The sequence below is a fragment of the Protopterus annectens genome, chromosome 1.part1 (genome assembly GCF_019279795.1).
Source record: "Protopterus annectens isolate FY-2018-M chromosome 1.part1, PAN1.0, whole genome shotgun sequence".
Classification (NCBI taxonomy): Eukaryota; Metazoa; Chordata; order Ceratodontiformes; family Protopteridae; genus Protopterus; species Protopterus annectens.
The window spans coordinates 224,447,435-224,466,204 of record NC_056726.1 but is presented as its reverse complement, the minus strand read 5'-3'; the positions used below and the strand labels follow the sequence as shown (position 1 = coordinate 224,466,204).

General features: G+C 43.4%; 1 protein-coding gene across 1 annotated transcript in view; it reads right to left on the bottom strand.

The window, feature by feature from the left end:
• LOC122814351 (discoidin, CUB and LCCL domain-containing protein 1-like) overlaps positions 1 to 18,770 on the bottom strand; it is a 1,191,124-nt gene that overhangs the window by 654,437 nt on the left and 517,917 nt on the right. Inside the window, exon 6 of the mRNA XM_044086940.1 lies at positions 7,882 to 8,015. Within this exon, the coding sequence (XP_043942875.1) occupies positions 7,882 to 8,015 (134 nt within the window). The remainder of the gene's footprint in view (positions 1 to 7,881; positions 8,016 to 18,770) is intronic.

Genomic DNA, 18,770 nt, shown 5'->3' with positions numbered 1-18,770 from the left:
CGAGAATGCTGAAGATTTTCTTTTCCTTTGGATGACTCCGATATCGAAGCCGACGAGGATGATGGTTTAGTGGACTTGTCCTGTTTTTTTTGTTTATTTATTTTACATTTGTTAACCGGGGGTGTCTGAGCCGAAAAGGCCCTTTTTCAGCAGAAGCCCGGGGAGAAAAGCACCACATAGAAAAATTACAGATACATTTAGATATTTAGACATGATCAGTATACACACAAATTACAACAGACATGTTTTTACAGTGGTATGCAGCACATCAACAATTACAGTGGAGAAAACAAACAAGAAAATATTAAATTAAAAATAAATGTAATTAATAGATTTGTAGTGTACAGTTGAAATTTGGAACATAGGTAGAATACATACATAGTACAAAGGTACAGTACATACATTGTACATTAGCCAGTGTTTGTGAGTAAGAGTGAAAACTATTATCAAGTACTCTAGGTTTAGTATGTGTACCTTATCCGCTTTCACTAACCTGGAGAGCAATCATGACTTGTTGGCTGAGTCCCCTCCGTAGAAGCATCAAAGGGGACCTTTAATAAGCCTCGCAAAATCAGTTTATTTTTTCTCTCCTGTAGGACCCGAGAACTGAAAGCATGGCATATAGAGCACGAGTCCTGCAGGTGTACGGTCCTTAAGCAATATACACAGCTCGTATGCCCATCCGTAAGGGACATCTTTTGTCAGCACGAGTCACAGTTCTTTAAACCTAAAGGTTTTGTCTCTTTAGTGGAATCCTTAGACATAGTTAATAGTAATAAAGTCTGACTAAGAACCAAAGCTGTAATAACAATAAAGTTAAAAGGCAATAAACTAACAACTACAAACAACAAAGAAACTTTTTTTTTTTTTGAAAGGAAGTAGTGAAGGGGGAGAGAGCCTCTAAGCTAAAATGGCAGACTCCCCCAACGAGGAGAGCCTCTAACTTAAACGGCTGCTCCTAGAAACAAAGGAAATGAGGGGAAAGCCCTTTAACTAAAAACGGGGCTGAAGGGAAGGGGAACCCTCTAAGTTAAACGGGTTCTCAAGGAAAAGGTAGGCCTAAAGTAAAATGACGGCCACAACAACAAACAGCAACGGAAGGTTAGAACTAACACTAACCTATAAAGAAACTCTCTAACTCTAAGCATCTAACAACGATTTAACAAAATATTTAGCAAAATTGTTGTAACTTAGTCAAAAAGAAAAAGCACTTGGCCTGAGCCATTAAATCGCAATCTCAACGCTGCAAGCGAGATATGGATAACTCCTGCTAGGCATGTTGGGATAGGGGCTAGCCTCAAGCCAGTAAAAGCTCTCGAGCTATAGTATATGGCCGAGTCAGAGCAGTGGATCGACTCCGAAGCCAACCAGCAAGAATGAAGGCGAGATAGGGACAACATAACATCTACAGTTTCCCAACAGACTGACACTATCGCACAAAGAAAAATGTCAGAGAACATTATATAACAAAATGTGACCGTTCTGTCCTCCAGAAGCCAAAGGCTGTGGGAAGGAGAGTGGGATGAAAGAATGAAGGTAAGATGGACAACAAACATGGAACACTATGGTGAGTACATAACATCTTTATGTTATGTTGTCCCATCTCGCCTTCATTCTTTACTGGTTGGGACAACGTCCCTAGCACCATATCTCTTGGGCAGCTCATGGGAGAATACTCTTTAGAACAGTGGACCCAAAGGACGCATTGTTCCTGGAGGTAACATCCACTTTGTAATGAGTGATAAAGGTATGAGGGCTTGCCCATGTTGCAGCAGCACAAATGGTATCAATTGGTAGTCTAGCACTAAAGGAAGAAGAAGCTGCTATGGCTCTCATAGAGTGACCCTTGACTTTACAGAGAAGATCTTTGTTGTTAGATTTGTATATAAAGGTAATACAATCTGACAGCCATTTTGAAAGTGTGATTTTAATTACATGAGCACCTTTCTTTGCTTTTGAAAATGAAACAAACAATTGGTCAGATTTTCTGAAGCCCTTTGTCCTATGCAAGTAGAAACGCAATTGTCTGTGTACATCTAAGCTGGTGTAGTATATATTCTGCCTTGTTGTCATAGTTGGGGAAGAACACTAGCAGTTCTATGGACTGATTTACATTAGACTGTGAATATACTTTTGGTAGTAAGGATGGATTCATTAGGAGGGATACTCCGTCTCTGAGAAAAAGCACATAAGGGAGCTTAATCAATAATGCTTGCAGCTGAAACCCTTCTTGCAGAAGTGATGGCGATCAAAACAAATGTCTTCCATGTCAAAAACTTTAGATCACAGGATGTTGCTGGTTCAAAGGGGGCACAAATCAAAAAGGATAAGACAAAGTTCAGGTCCCATGGTGGTAAAGGGGTCTTAATGGATGGTCTTGGCAAAACAGTTCCTTTCAGGAAGGCTTTGCATAGTCTAGGAGACTTGGAGCTAAATCGCTTATATGAAAATTTGATATCGCTGCTAACTGGACTTGAATGGTAGCTGCAGCTGCACCTTCATTAAAGAGTTCCATTAGAAATTCAAAAACAAAGCCCAAAGGCACAGAAAATGGATCAATGTGATTATGTAATGCCCAGGAAGAAAATTTTTTCCATTTGCTCATATAAAGTTTTCTCGCTGAAGTCTTATGAGAAGAGATCAAGATATGCTTGACAGCAGGAGAAAGGTCGGGGAGCCTGGCTATATTTGAAATCGGAGCAGCCAAGCTGTCAATTTGAGGGTCTGAACAGAGGGGTGAAGCATCCCCGACGCACAAGTCAGAAGATGTGGAACTGGGTCCAGAACCCACGGCTCCTCCTGGAGATGAGGGCACAGGAAGGGGAACCAAATTTGATGAGACCAGTATTGGGCAAAGAGAATCATACTGCTTCCCAATGAGTTGGCTTTCTGAAGAAGTTTGGGTATCAAGGGAAAAAGAGGGACGGCATACAGGAGACCTGAGGGTCAATCATGTACAAGTGCATCCCTTGGCGACTCCCCCAGGGGGGGAATTAGGGCAAAATAGATGCTGCATTTGGCATTCATGGATGTGGCAAAAAGATTGTAACAAGGCTGGCCCCCATTTGTGGAAAATCATCTCCGATACTTCTTGTTTAAGGGACCACTCGTGAGACATTAGAATAGCTCTGATGAGTTTTGTCTGCTATCACACTGGATTTCCCCGGGATGTGCATTGCTATCAGAAAGCGATGGGAGGTGGTCACCCACTGCCATACTCTTAGGGCCTCTCGACAAAGAGGGTAAGATCTGGTTCCTCCTTGCTTATGTACCATTCAACTGACATGTCCGTCTGAAGTGCAATAGTCCCCAGCGGAAGAGAGTCCTGAAGTGCTTGCAGCACTAAGAGCACCACTCTGATCTCTAGGATACTGATAGCAGATGGGCCTCATGTTCATGCCAAGTGCCTTGGACTGTCCTGCATAGATAATGCCTCCCTACCCTATCTGGGAGGTGCCCTTGGTCACCGTGGCTATAGGCTGTGGGAGGACAAAGGGACAACCTGATGTCATGCGAGTGGAATGAAGCCACCAGCGAGGGCCCGTTTTGCAGGAGTCCATTATCAGAAATTAGTGAGATGTGGGTAGTTCCTGCAACAACCACTGAGTGAAGAGAAACCACTGCAGGATTCCCATGTGCATGTGCACTAATGGAACTAAGCTTTATCGCTCCTGCCACGGTTCCCAAGACTTTCAGAACTGTTCTCGCTTGCACTCTTTTCTTGGAAAGAAGATTTGAGACCTGATGCCGTAGAACTAAAACTAATTTTGGAGGAAGTTTTGCCATCATCTCTGTCGTGTCCAGATCTGTTCCTATAAAAATATGTTGAGATGGCAACAAGGCAAATTTTTTCGGAATTTATCGTGATTCCTATGTGAGAACAGAGTTGTAAAGTGGTGTCTCTCGCTTTTTGTAGTAGAAGCTTGGTGGTGGTGGTCAGGAGCTAGTCATCTAGATGCGGAAACACTCAGAATCCTAGACATCTCAAGTGAGCCGTGACCACTGCCATACACTTGGTGAACACTCTGGGGGGGGGGGGCTGTAGTGAGACCAAAGGGCAGAGCTCGAAACTGGTAGTGACTGGCTCCCAGCTGGAAGCGCAGATGACTCCTGGATGGCCTGTCCATTTTTATGTGGTAGTACACATCTTGGAGGTTCATACAGCACATCCAATCGTCTTTTTCCATAAAGGGGAATACTGACTGCAGTGTTACCATCCGGAACTTTATTTTCCTTACTGATTTGTTTAATCTGCTGAGATCCAGTATTGGTCTCTAGTCCCATTTTCTTCAGAACTAAAAAGAACCTTGAGTAAGTTCTGGATCCTATTTGGTCTGCGGGGACTGCTTGGATGACTCTTGTCTAGCAAGTTTTGAATTTCTACCGTTGCCTGTTCCCTTTGACTGAGTGGAACATCCGGGATGTTTTTTATGTTTGGGACAGGCAAGGAAAATGATATAGAGTAACCTCTGTATATGATGGCTTGTACCCATTTGTCTTTTATTTCTAGTCAGGCTTCTGGGTACAAAGATAAGCGACCCCGGACTGCCTCCAAAGATGGACAGGTGGGCCTCCCTTCAAAAGTGATGAAAAGGCCTACCATGGAATGAATCCTTGTCACCCTGCTTTTGCGGACCCCCTCTGCCACGTGGACGGCATCCCCATTACCGTTTCCCCCTCTATCCCTGGGGAAAATGTCACCATGTGCGTCCAGAAAAGCTCTCTCAGATTTTCAGAACCTCATCTTTCATCCCTTTTGACCTTTGGGGTAAGGTCTTGAAGGTAGTGAAAAACAGACTCCTACGGCAGACAAAGTCTTTCCTTCTTGTTTGCACCTGATGTGTGTCCTTAACTTTTGGCCCGAAGAGAGAGGAGCCATTGAAGGAGGTTCTCCTCAGGGAAATTCCTGAAGCCGCTGCCCTGCTCGCTCCATCTGCTGCATACAAAATAAGCCTCATGGAGGAGTTAACCACAGAGTTTAAGTTGGAGAGCTGAGAGGAAACCTTGTCTGAAACCCCTGCAGCTAATGAACCTTGTAGAGAATCTCCTAGCTCCTTCAGGAGATCTCTCTGCAACCTAGTGAAATGAGTCAGATAATTTAGTGATGTGAGTGCAAATGTCGCTGAAGAAAACATGCACTTCTTGTATCTGTCCATCGTATCAGGCTTCTTGTTCGGTGGCTGGACAAACAAAGTCTCTGAAAGTTCCTTTTTGGTGGCCGCCACCACCACCATCATAGCATCTACTGGGACACCTTTTGTGAGAAATTCCTTATCTGAAGGTGCTGTAATAAACTTATTTAGCCTCCGAGGAACAGGTTCCACCGAATATGGAGACTCCCATGTCCTTCAACGAACTACATTCAAGAGTTTGTCGAAAGGCAGAGACACCCCAAGTGGTGGAAGAGTGAAACCTGAAAGCCTCCAGGTAAACCGACTCCTCCTGAGAAGGGTTGATGGACTTCCAGCCACCTCTCTGCTTTAGGATTTCTAGGATGTCCGCAAAGGAGACATCATCAGAGGGTGACCATGAGGACCCTTCTGACTCATTGAGGTCTGTATCCGAAGGGATGGACTCCTCTGGTGAGCCTAAATGCTTCCTCTTGCATAATCTCTTTCGAGGGACCTCTTCAGAAGGGTATCGCAGAGAGGTTTTGGAAGAGAGAGCTTCACCTGATGGGGCATCCTGAGACTTTGGGTCTCCATGTCTGCGTGGATGAGATGGTGCCGAGACAGACACTGGCGCCTTTGGGGGAAGAATGCCTGTACTTTGTATTGGAGCTGTCAGAGGTGACAACACTCTCCTCATCACCTCGAAAGCTCCTTACCCACGATCTGAGGACACTCCCGGCTCTGAAGAACTGGAAGGCATTTCTGGATCCAAGAGGGTTGGGCTCCAAGGCAGATGTAGGAGCTGAGCTCACCCGTGCTGAGGACAACTGTCCGATCAGACTCCCCTCACTGGACCTGACCGGACAGTGTAGGCTCCCAGATCCCTCAAGTTCAGACAGAACCAAGGAGGTCAGAGCCATAGTCAGCCCCGAAGATCCTGATGCAGGACTCGGGTCAGACGGTTCCACTACAATCAGCTCCAGAAACTCTGGCTCCGAGATCCGGGTTTGGATCAAAGGAGGAATCGATGGAGGGGAGATGGTCCTGATCGGCTCCGAAGCCCTCTGGGTTGGAGTCAACAAAGGTTTGGCCAACGCCAGTGTCCTCAAGAGTCACTGCACCACACAATCCACATCATCATCGGAGAGGCTTCTGGATAACCGAGAGGAGGGAGTAGGAGATCTGACCCATTGAGCAAGAGAGATCTGAGAGTTGGGGAGACCGGTTCCAATTCCGGGGACCATCTACCTATCTGAAACTCCATCAGCTCTGAAAATGCAGCAGGAGCCGAAGAGGAAGATTTTTCAGTTACAATGGTCTACGGAACCAAAGATGACTTTTGTCATTTTTTTTGGTCGGTTCAGACCGAGTGGAAGATCTTTTTCCCAACTTCTCTGATCTTGAAGGTGGGGCATTTGACAAACTGGAAGTAATCTGACCCTCTTCAAGTGCTTCTGTAAAAGGAGACTTCAATAGCCCTCTTAATATCAATTTATCTTTCCTTTCCAGCAATACTCTGCTACTGAATGCACAGCAAATGCTACAAGATTCCTGCAGACGGACTGCACTAAGACAGTAGACACAAACTGTGTGACCATCAGTTAGAGACATTTTTGATCACATTTTGTACACTTTTTAAAACCCAAAGATTTAGATTCTCTAGGATCCTTAGACATTGTGTAATCAAAGTTTAGATACAACAAAAAAAATCACTGCTGATACTAAAGACAAGAGCTTTTTTTTTTCTAAACAAATGCCTAAGCAGAAAAACTTTAACTAGCAAATTGAAGACAGTCCTTAAAAACAAACCAATCTGCCTGTTAAGAGAAAGAAAAGAAAAGTGAGAGGGCCCTCTAACTTAAATGGACCAACAGGAGCTTTCTAACTGAAAACTAGCTTAAGATTTACAATTAATACCAATATATGTATATGAAACTTTCTAGCCCCTCTAAAAGGGACCAACAGAAGCTCTCTTTTTTGAAAAAACGAGCTTATCCTCTACAATTTAAACTAATATGTAACTATATATATATATAATGTGTCTACACACACACACACACACACACACGCACGCACGCACGCACACACACACACACACACACACACACACACACACACACACACACACACACACACACACACACACACACACACGCACGCACACACACACGCACACACACACCACTTTTCTAGGCTCTCTAACTTAAACAAGCCTATTTGAAAGGAATAGAATGCGAAAGGTATAGGGGAAGAGATAAAATGGCCTAAAGAAGAAAAAAACGGGCAATCACAACAAATAGCACAAAACGAACACACTAATTTAGAACTAAGGTAAATATTATTAACTTTAGAAAAAACATAATTTCTAACTATTAGAATAAAAAAGGTAAACTTAGCCAGAGCCAAAATGGAGAACACACGTTCTTGTTAGTGGCAAACAAGATCTGAGGAGCTCTCCCAGGTCATGATGGGATAGGGATACAGCCAAGAGCCAGTGGAAGACCTCTAGCTTTTGTAAAAGGAAGAGTTGGAACAGAAAATTGGTTCCGAACCCAACCAGTAAAGAATGAAGGCGAGCTAGGACAACATAACATTATACATTTAGCAATAAATTAAAAAACTAATGCTGTAAAGCTGACATTCCCAGTTCCTCTATGAAGTAGCAACATACAGATTTTGAACATCAATACTAGACTAATGAAAAAACATTTAATGTTTCTATACTGGGCGGATACATCACAAGGATATTTCAAGATGCTGACATACTTACTCCTTTGAAGTAATACCATTAGCTCTTACAACATTGTATCGACCAAGAACTTTACTCTTTATTACAGTGATCTGCCCTCCAGACTCATCCGCAATTACTCCAGCATGAACAGCTGCTTTACATATCACTGATGTCTAAACAAAGAAAATTAAATAGCTTATGCTGTTGCACAAAATGAACATTTGAGGATAATAGCCTTAAACATCACTGTAAACTTGACAGCTCTAACACTCATGGAAACAGTAAACACAAGTCATCAGGGGATTAAAAGCACTATTAGTGTCATCAGTATACTCAAATGGCAAGATCTCAAACAATCAAGCTGAACATTTACCCCATCAATCCTTTCCATTCTCAATGGTGCTTCTTTCACAGGTTCAAAAACTAATTAATATAGGACAAGTTGCTATAAGGACTACTAGAGTAAATATTGTTTTACTAAGCCATTTACTCCTGATCTTACACTTAAGATTAATTTACAGTTTTAAAATATGAGCTTAGGTCACAACAATTATATACTCCAACTGTAGATCACTGTAGTGCCAGCATCCCATATTCATTCACTCATTCATTTATCAATTCATTCTGTAATAACCTGCTTAATTCATTATGGAGGGGGGAGTCACTGGAGAATTGGAGCCTATCCTTGCACCTCAGTGGTCAAAAGACAAACAAATGTATCCTTGATGGGGCACCAATCCATTACAGGATATATGCACAACTATACTTATGAACAATTTACAGAATCATCAGTTTACCAATAGCACACATCTTTGGCATATAGGACGAAACCAGAGAACCTGGAAAAAAAAACCACACAGACACAAGGACGACTTGCAAACTCTTCCCAGAAGGCAAAACAGCCAAGAACCAAACTGCAGGAACAAGAGATGTCCGATAGTGATAACGGTTACATTCCTCATGTCCAGACAGACACACACGATGGCTCCAGTTTCTGGTGTTTACTCAGTGTGTAAGACTCTTAAATGGAAATGAAACTAGTTCTGAAACATTTCACTGCTCTAAAAAGAAAACAGTCTACAAAATGTTGTACTGTACTGCAAAACCTCAAACATGTATAAAACAAGAAAATAACTACAGAGATGCCAGCAGTAAGACAAATAAAACAAACTATGGCCATTTTCTGCTTTCATTTTGCAGCTGAAAAACAAAAATACACAATGCATTTTAACATCTACAAAACTAACAATCTCAATCCCTCTTTTTCCACATACCGCCTGAAAGTGGAAACATGTGCACCCAAAATTATGGATGCGTGGTCTACTCTTCCAACTGACCAAAGCCTCCCTTCTCATCTGCTCAAATGACCCACTCATCTATCCTCATGTGAGATCCTTAGCAGGCCATTTTCCTAAGGGTGAGGGCTGAGTGAATCAAAGGTGTCAACATCCACTGGGAGAAGCTTTTAATTTATAGCCCTAACTCTTGTGCATTCTTCTGGATGGAACTGCAGGAATGTCACTTATTACTGAGAGACACAAGCCCATCACAACCACCAGCTCCTGGCACTGGTTATCAGCCTTTTTCAAAGTAATTAGCAAATTTTCTGGTCCGCACATGCACCTCACCCCTCCCTAATGAAAGAGGTGAGCAGGCATGGTCACTTTACTCCTCTACATCCAAGCCAGCTCTGCCCATTTGCTGAGACACCAGTTGACCTTTGGTCACTGCAGCTGCAGTTAGGACTTTAGCCCTCTGTGCCAGTGGAGACAAAGCTCGTGTCCCCCGAACTCAAAAACACTACAGATAATGCTGACCAGCACCACAGCATCAATATAAATAAGACTGAAACAAAAAAAATAGGTTTAAAAAAATAATGAATAACCAACATCCAGCAAGAATTAAAGATTTCAACTTGCAATAAATCTCCATAGATCAAAGGAAACTCACTATTATACAATTACAATCTAGAGTTAGAGGATAATTAAAAAAAAAAGTCATGAGGTGCAGAAGCTATGAAAAAAAAATACAAAGGTTACACAGAATGAGTTGCCACTTAGTAAAACACAGGCCCACTTAACCCTGTTTCCATTCATACAAAAAACATGATTAAATGAATTTTTCTACTGCCATCCCCAAAAAATTATCCAGGATATGCATTACGAGTAAACATCTACTTGAACTCCAATCTATGAAACGTGACTAAACAGTAGCTTATTTTTTTCTAATAGTAATACTCTCTAGGGTAGGCAATCTTGGGAAAAGTACAGTTTTGTACCTACCATAAATGTAGATGTTCGAGGATTCCATTGCTGCAGTCCTTACTATTGGGTATAGTCCGCATCCAGTCGGCCCGAATACCAGAGTATAAGGCTGACGTCGGTCAGGGCGCATTAGTCTGACGTCAGTACGTCAGGGTACTAATGCGCATGACCGGCGTCATATCCTCAGTCTTTTCTTGCCCCAGATGTCAGAAGACCCTAAAAAGACAAGGCCCAAAATACCTGCACCAAAACATGAACAATGCATACAAAAATATAAGCATGTAAACTCACCTACACAACCACCCCTAAACACAGAGGGGAAGGAGGGAGGGTAAATTGGACTGCAGCAATGGAATCCTCGAACATCTACATTTATGGTAGGTACAAAACTGTACTATGTTCTTCGTTTCCATTGCTGCAGTCCTTACTATTGGGTAGAATCCCAAAGCAGAGGTAAGGGAGGCTGGCAAATCAGAAAGAAGCAGGAGCTGACAACATGCCTTGCAAAACAGCTGTGGCAAAACCAGCCCTAGACTTAGAGTAGATAGGAAGGTGATAATGCTTAGAGAAAGTATGCACTGAACTCCAAGTAGCTGCTTCCAAAATATCCTTAGTTGCCACCCCGTAGAAATGCTGTTGAAGTGGCAGTAGCCCTAGTGGAATGAGGCCTAATCCCAGCTGGAATCTCCTTGCCATGATGGGAATAACAAAATGCAATGCAAAAGCCAATCCACCTAGAAATAGTTTGTTTTGACACAGGCTTGCCCTCTTGAACTCAAAGCAAAAGAAACAAACAACTGCTGAGACTGCCTAAAATCCTTAGTCCTGCTTAAGTAATAACGCAATTGCCTGTGTACATCTAAAGTATGCAAAATCTTTTCCCCTTTATTTTGGGGGTCTGCATAAAAAGTAGGCAAATGAATAGTTTGGTTTAAAGCCACACTAGAAACCACCTTAGGCATAAAGGAAGGATTAGTACGTAATGATACCCTATCCTTATGGAAAATCAAAAAGGGCTCGACTGCCATAAGGGCCTGCAACTCAGACACCCTTCTTGCAGAAGTAATAGCCAACAGAAAAGCAGTCTTCCACGACAAGTATTTCAATTCAGCAGTAGCTGCAGGCTCAAAAGGTTGTAGAGTAAGTTTTTCCAACACAAAATTGAGATCCCAAGCAGGAGTAGGAGCTCTACGTGGGGGTCTTATATTCTTTGCCCCTCTAAGAAACTGCTTGAACAAAGGATGCGAAAACAAAGGTGGGTCACAATCATAGTGAGCTGAAATTGCCGCAGCATGAATCTTAATGGAAGAGAAGGACAAACCTTTGTCCAATAACTCAGTAAGATATTGAAGAGCCACACTCAAATTAGGTTCAGAAATCTCCAAATTCTTTGCTGTACTCCAAAATAAAAATCTCTTCCATTTTTCTGCGTACACTCTCCTTGTACTAGGTCTTCTAGCTTCCATAATCACATTTAAAACTTGTTGAGGAAGTTGAGACCTGCTGTGTTTCAACACAGAATATGCCAGGCTGTTAGATGAAGAGAGTGAAGCTTGACATTGAGCAGATGACCGTCCTTCTGAGATAACAGATGAGGAATCAGAGGTAAAGGCCATGGAGGCTTCTTTACCAGACTCCGTAGTAGTGGGTACCAGTGTTGCCGAGGCCAATCTGGAGCTATCAAAATCATCCTTGGCCTGTCTTGTCTGACCTTTAATAGTACCTTTGGAAGAAGAGGCAGAGGTGGAAAGGCATACACATGAAGGTTTTTCCAACTGAAAGACAGAGCATCCACTTTCCAAGCTGTGTGACGAAACCCCTTTGTGCAATACTTTGGCAGCTGGTGGTTTAGTGGAGAAGCGAACAGATCTATGTCTGGAGTTCCCCATGACACTGTCAATTTCTGAAATACATGAAGATCCAGTTTCCACTCGTGGGGATCCATGATTTGTCTGCTTAACACATCTGCTAAGGAGTTCTGTGCTCCTGGCAGAAACCTTGCCTGAAGAGTTAGTTGCAAGCTTAGCGCAGTCTCCCATAAAATCATTGCTTGCCTGCATAGAGGATAAGAATGTGTTCCCCCTTGCTTGTTGATGTACCACATGACAGTTGTGTTGTCTGTTAGAATCAACACCTGCCCTGGAAGAAGTAACTCCTTGAAAGCCATTAATGCAAACTGGACTGCTAACATCTCCTTCATGTTGATATGTAGATGCTGTAGTCTGGCAGGCCACTTGTCTTGTATCCACTTTCCATTTAGATGAGCTCCCAAGCAATGTCCGAGGCATCTGTCGTTAAAATCTGACTCGCCTCTGGCCGGGTCACAGAGAGTCCCTTGTTTAGGTGACATTCCTGAGCCCACCACAAAAATTCTCTTTGAAGGCAAGGTATTATTTGAATGACAGTGTCTAAATCCTGGCAGTGCTGTGTCCATACATTTTGAGATACCATTGTAACTTCCTCATATGCAGTTTGGCATTGGGAAGCACCAGAATACAAGATGCCATGAACCCTAATGCTTGAAGGACTGTCTTTGCAGTCAGCACGGACTGATGAGATAGTTGATGGAAGTAAAGTGATAGACTCTTTTGTTTGTCCGGGGTTAAAAGGCCATCTGGGCTGCTGTATTCAGTCTCACACCCAGAAAGCACATGTCTTGAGAGGGTACTAGACTGGACTTTATTTCGTTCACAGAATACCCCAGGCATCTTAGCACTGCTATAACATATTCCAGATGCTGTAGAAGGTCTTCCTTTTCTTGAGCCAGAATCAGGCAGTCGTCTAAATAAGGATAGATTTGAATTCCTTGTAGCGAAGTAAGCTATCACTGGAGCCAGAACCTTTGTGAATACTCTGGGCGCAGTAGATAAGCCAAAGGGCAATGCAGAGAACTGATAATGAGAATCTCCAGCTCGAAACCGCAGATACTTCCTGTAACTTAGCCTGATAGGCACATGAAGGTAAGCTTCCTTGAGATCTAAAGTTACCATCCAGTGATCTTTGCCCAGCAGGGGTAAAAGCTGTTGTAACGTCAACATCTTGAACTTGGGAATGTCCAGATAAGTGTTGAGGAGAGATAAATCCAAAATCGGTCTCCACGTGTTCCCCTTCTTTGGTACTAGGAACAGGCGAGAATAAAATCCTAGGCCCCTTTCTGATACAGGGACTGGCTGAATGGCCCCATTTGGAGTAACTGAGAAACTTGCTTGTGAGCCTCTTTTCTTTGTGGAGGAGGAACGTCTGGCATGCCTTTGAAAGGGGGCATTGTATGGAAATAAAATCTGTAACCGTGGTGAATGATGTCCAACACCCATCTGTCTTGAGTAATGAAATCCCAATTTTCTTTGAAAAGAGACAGTCGTCCTCCCAAAGGAGCTGCCAGACGAGAATCTACTGGCAGCTGAAAAGGCAGGTCATTGGGTCTGTTTACGAAAGGACTGACCCCTGCCCTCACCAGAAGTCTGAGCAGGTGAACTCCCTGTTCTAGTCCTAAAAGAACCTTGAGCCCTGCCCCTACCACGTCTAGACCTACCCCTAGACTGGGAATCATAAGCAGGATATGTCCACCCCTTAGCAGGCCAATTTCTACTAAACTTCGGTGGCTGTACCTGCAAAAAATCTTTAACAGTTTGCATAGACTTAGCTTTGTCCTCCATTTTCTTTAAAACTGCTTCCACAGGTGAACCAAACAACACATCAGACTGTAAAGGAGCATCCAAAATCCTTGTCTTAACATGCTCAGCCAAATTTTGATCCTCAACCAGGCATGCCTGCGAAGAACAGAACTAGTGGCAGCCACCCTCGAGGAGGCCTGCACAGCATCAAAACCACATTGCAAAGAATGCTTGCCCACTTGTTCAGACACATAAACTAAATCCAGCAATTCTTTACAATCAATACCTTCCGCCAAAGCATCCACCTTAGATTTCAATTGTGAAAGGAGATAATTTTGATATTTCAGCATGTGAAACTGACAATTCAACGCCTCATGGCTAGAGTGGAAGAAGTATACACTTTCTTACCCCACCTATCCAACGCCCTTGCCTCTTTGTCAGTGGGAACAGGATTTTTAACCACAGAGGCCTTAACACCTTTAGGCCCCTGAGAAACAGTTTCTGGGTCCGCCCTAGGACTCTTAAACAAATACTTATGAGCTTCGGGCACCCTATAGTACCTATCAGGTTTAACAGGAGCAGGAGGCAAAGAATCAGGGTTCAGGGAAGCCTCTGCAAAACATCTTCCACCACATTCAACACAGGAGGTATAGCTAAGGGCCTATGCTGGGGTAAAACAAGAATTCCCTAAGCCTCTTCCTGGAATCAGAGTAATCCTGGCCTTCCCATTTAAAGTGCTCCCTCATGGAATGCAGAGTCTCTGAAAATGAAAAATCCTCAGGAGGAGAAGCCGAAGGAGTGGCATCATCCACATCAGAATCAGAATAATGAGGATACTCCTGCAAATCTTCCGCAGAAGACTCAGAAGCCCCTGAACCCTGTTCAAAACTGTCAAACTCTGGTTCCACCCTAGGCCTCTTATCAGGAGGGCCCATAGAACCTCTAATCATAGTAATCAAATCTTCTGCCATTTTAAGCATATGTTTCCTAGGTACAGAACCCGAAATGCTAGGAGAAGCCCCTACTGAAGCTGAACTTGGCCTACCTCTAAAAGAAGTTTTGGCAACAGAAGGAGAGGCTCTAACTACTTTGGGAAGAGAGGGAAGAATAGTTACCTGAGAAGCCCCCCAGCCTGGCCTGCCTCCTGAGAGGGTACATCCTGTAACAGTAAAGTTTCTGCCTGAGACTCCATAGAAACTCCTGGCAAAACCTCTGGCTCCACTGAGCCTCCTAAAGAACCGACGTCCGGGACTGCCGGTTCATCAACCCTAGGCTTCGCTGTTTTGTCCTTGCGCTTCTTGGTCGAAGCGGGCGTCGGAGCATCCGACGGCATTTTATAATTGCAACGCTTCCCAAACACTAATCTGGCACAGTCTAACCTCCTCTTAATAGTGCGTTTGTTAAACCTAGCACAAGAGCGGCAACCAACAACGTCGTGCTCAGGCCCTAAACAAGGTATACACAATGTATGGTAATCCCTATGAGGTATTTGTTTCCCACAAGAAATACAGTTATTCACTTTTTCTGACATCCGGTTAAATACTGAGGCAAGAAAAAACCAAAATGTTCCCCAACGGGGTACTTAGCCAACTCTGATTCGGTCTGAAACTCCGGTTTCGGAAATATTTCAGAACGCCAACCTGCACTCGCAAAACTGCTTCTGCATCGGACCACGCGGCAAAAAAGACTGAGGATATGACGCCGGTCATGCGCATTAGTACCCTGACGTACTGACGTCAGACTAATGCGCCCTGACCGACGTCAGCCTTATACTCTGGTATTCGGGCCGACTGGATGCGGACTATACCCAATAGTAAGGACTGCAGCAATGGAAAACGAAGAACATCCACAGTGGTGCAAGTTGCATTAACCATAACAGATGCTCAAATTCCTCACTGCAGCAGTAGCCTTTTCCTAGGACACAACAGCAGACCATCTTCATAAAGCTGTCTCACCTTCAAACACCTTCACTTTTACTGCTGATTACCGTCCAAGGCCTGGCCAATCAGCAGTCATAGTGAAGACAACTTTGGGGCTATCTTGCCCTAACAGAGAGAAGAACATACTCAATCTGAACCTCTGAAAGCTAAACAATAACAAAACGTTATATCCCAACAACTAACTATATACAAAAGTAGGGGGATGGAGGGATGTGGCTACTGGAAAAGTGAGGAATTTGGACCTCTACTGTAAGGGCAACTTACATAACTGTTATATGTTCATCATTCTCACTGCTGAATTAGCCTACTGGCTACACGGGTTGATTACCAAAGCTTATCCAACCTGGGAAGAGGAAGGTTAGAGAGTATGCACCGAAACTGTGTATGCATGCACATGCAGTCTAGTCTCCTTTAGATCCAGGAGCCCCTGGAGGATAGTTCTAGAAAAGCTAGTCCTAGACATGAAAAAGGAATCCAGTTTGCAATACTTTGTAAAAGTATGTACAGAGGACCAAGCTGTTGCCTCTAGAATGCTTCTAGAAGCAATACTTTTCCAATATGCCATAATGGATGCCAAGGCTCTAGCAGTGTGCGTCTTGATACTGCCTAGAACATGTTTATCATAGTGGTCATAAGAAAAGGCAATAGCTGAGGACCACCACCATGGAATAGTCTGTTTTGACACAGACTGTCCCTTTGCCCCTTGTAAGAAATAAACAGCTGATCTGCTTTTCTAAAGGATTTAGTTCTGAGTTCTGTCAATACAGTACCGGAGGTGCCTATGCACATCCACAGCATGTACAATTCATTCTCCTTGGTTCTCTGGATCTGGAGAAAAAAACCTAGGAGATTGATGGCTTAATTTCAAAATAAACTCTCAAACAACTATGGGCATACATTAGGGATTCATTCTTAATATAACCCTATCTCTACAGAAGGACAGGTAAGTTCACTCATCATGAAAGCTTGCAACTCTGACACTATTCTTGTAGCTGTCACAGCAACAGGTAGTACAGTCTTTCATGTAATAAACCTTAAATCCGCCTGATTTGTTGGTTCAAATGGAGAAAGTCAACTTTTCCAGCACAATGTTAAGATGCCATGTAAATCCCCTTCAGAAACCGTTTTGCCAAAAACAAAGAAGGGGAAGGATCAGTGGGAAGACATGCTGAAATGGCAGCAAAATGTACCTTGACAGGGGAATAAGACACACCAGAGAAAAGTAACTCAAAAATATTTCGGAACTAGTGGTACATAATCCCTGATGAGACCCTTGTTATTGGCTAGGCATCAACTAGAAAACCTTTTCCATTTGACACTAAGATATTCTAACAGGCTTTCTTGCTTCCTTTAGTACACGCTGCATGATCTCGTGAAAGAGGTGTCTAACAGGCATCAAAACTGAATCCTCTGGGCAGTTAGTTGTTTTGAGATTGGTGTGTATCAGACTCCCCTTTTGAAATTGTGTGAGTAGGACCAGTCTGTGAGGAACCTTGTGGTAATTGTCCTTAGCCAACTTCCTAAGAATGGAGAACAAATGTTGCCTCGGCAAAGAGAGAGTCAATACAATGACCTTTGCATCTTTAGAATTATCCCATGTATCAATGGTAAGTGTGTAAATGCATAAAAGTAACATTTCTGATCACAAGAATGAAAATGTATCGGTCTTCCAGGCTTGCTTGTCATGGAGCCATAGGCTCATTTATTCAGTGGCGAGGAGCCATCGAACATAATTTGCTCAGCTGTCTAAGGGAGAATCCAATAATCTGGCCTTGATGTCTTCAGGCACAGCCTGGAGGTGTAACCTAGAATACCTTCTCATAACAGATCCAGAAACAAACATTTACTTGAAGTGTTCCCCAGAACTGGATCAATTCATGGAAAATCCTCTCACTCAGTATCCATTCATGAGCATCTGTCCTGGTCTTGCTGAGCTTATCTGCCACTATATCTTGCTCTGACAGAAAGCAAGAAGTTTGAAGGGTTAAAGAGTGCTAAAGAGCTACCTCCCAAGCCATCACAGTCAGCCTGCACATTGGGTATGACCCAACACCCCCTGCTTATGTAGCATACCACCATAGGTTCGCCTGTAATTGCCTGAAGAGGCCAAGGGGACAATAGATAAATAGGTTTTAATGCACAGATCACAACTAAGAGTTCTTTGACATTTATGTGCAGTTTGGGCTGCCTGTAGTGTTTCACAGGCCTTGCACCTTTATCCCCCAACCAAAACTGCTCTCCAAGCAAATTCTGAGGCATTTCTAGATATCCTTCCTTATCACTGTTGCAGTACTCTCTACTTCTGGGATATCCTGCCAAGGATAGCCAAAGATCCAGCCAGCATACCAAAGCCTTTACATCTTCTGGGCACTGTATGTCCTACATGCAAGGCCTAATCTTAACTGAAGTGCCCCAGAAGAACAACTCTGCTGTCAGTCCGGATGTTGCATTTAAATTCTGTCAGTCAGGAAACCAATCACAGACTCTGTTCCACTACTGAGCCTTGTACAAATAAGTGTTCATTGGGGTCTCTTCCCTTATTTTATCTATTACCTTATTTTATATATCATCCAGGAGTGTGGGAGGCAAATTTCCCATAAAGATGAACAGTGCCTTTTTTTCTTTGGGTGCTACCTACAACTATATGCAGTGTGAGATTTGCCAAAGGGTTTGTTCCCAAGACACTCCACAGTAGCCTGTCATCTCTTTCCATTTACTTGGAGAACCAGCGATTGAAGCTTTTGGCTCAGGATACCATGGCAGAATTCACTCGCCTCAATGTTCAGCCACCACTTGAAAAGAAAGCCAAACAGATTCTCATGCCACCCAGCCTCTACTGGATGTCTCCATCAGGTTGGATGAAGCACCTGTGGACCATTTGATGTCATTGTCAGCTCCATCTGCTGTGACCCAGCTGGAGGCCAACATGGAGCTTTTGACCCACATGTCTGAAAATGTGCCATTATCTGGTGCAGATGTGAAGGGGAAACCATAGTTGATTATTTTGAAGAAGCCTAGGGGGATTTCCCAAATATCTGTTAAAGAACAGGTACCTGGTACCCTCTCTTGAATCTAGCCAGGGGTCTGCACCTCCTAAATTTGTTAAAGCT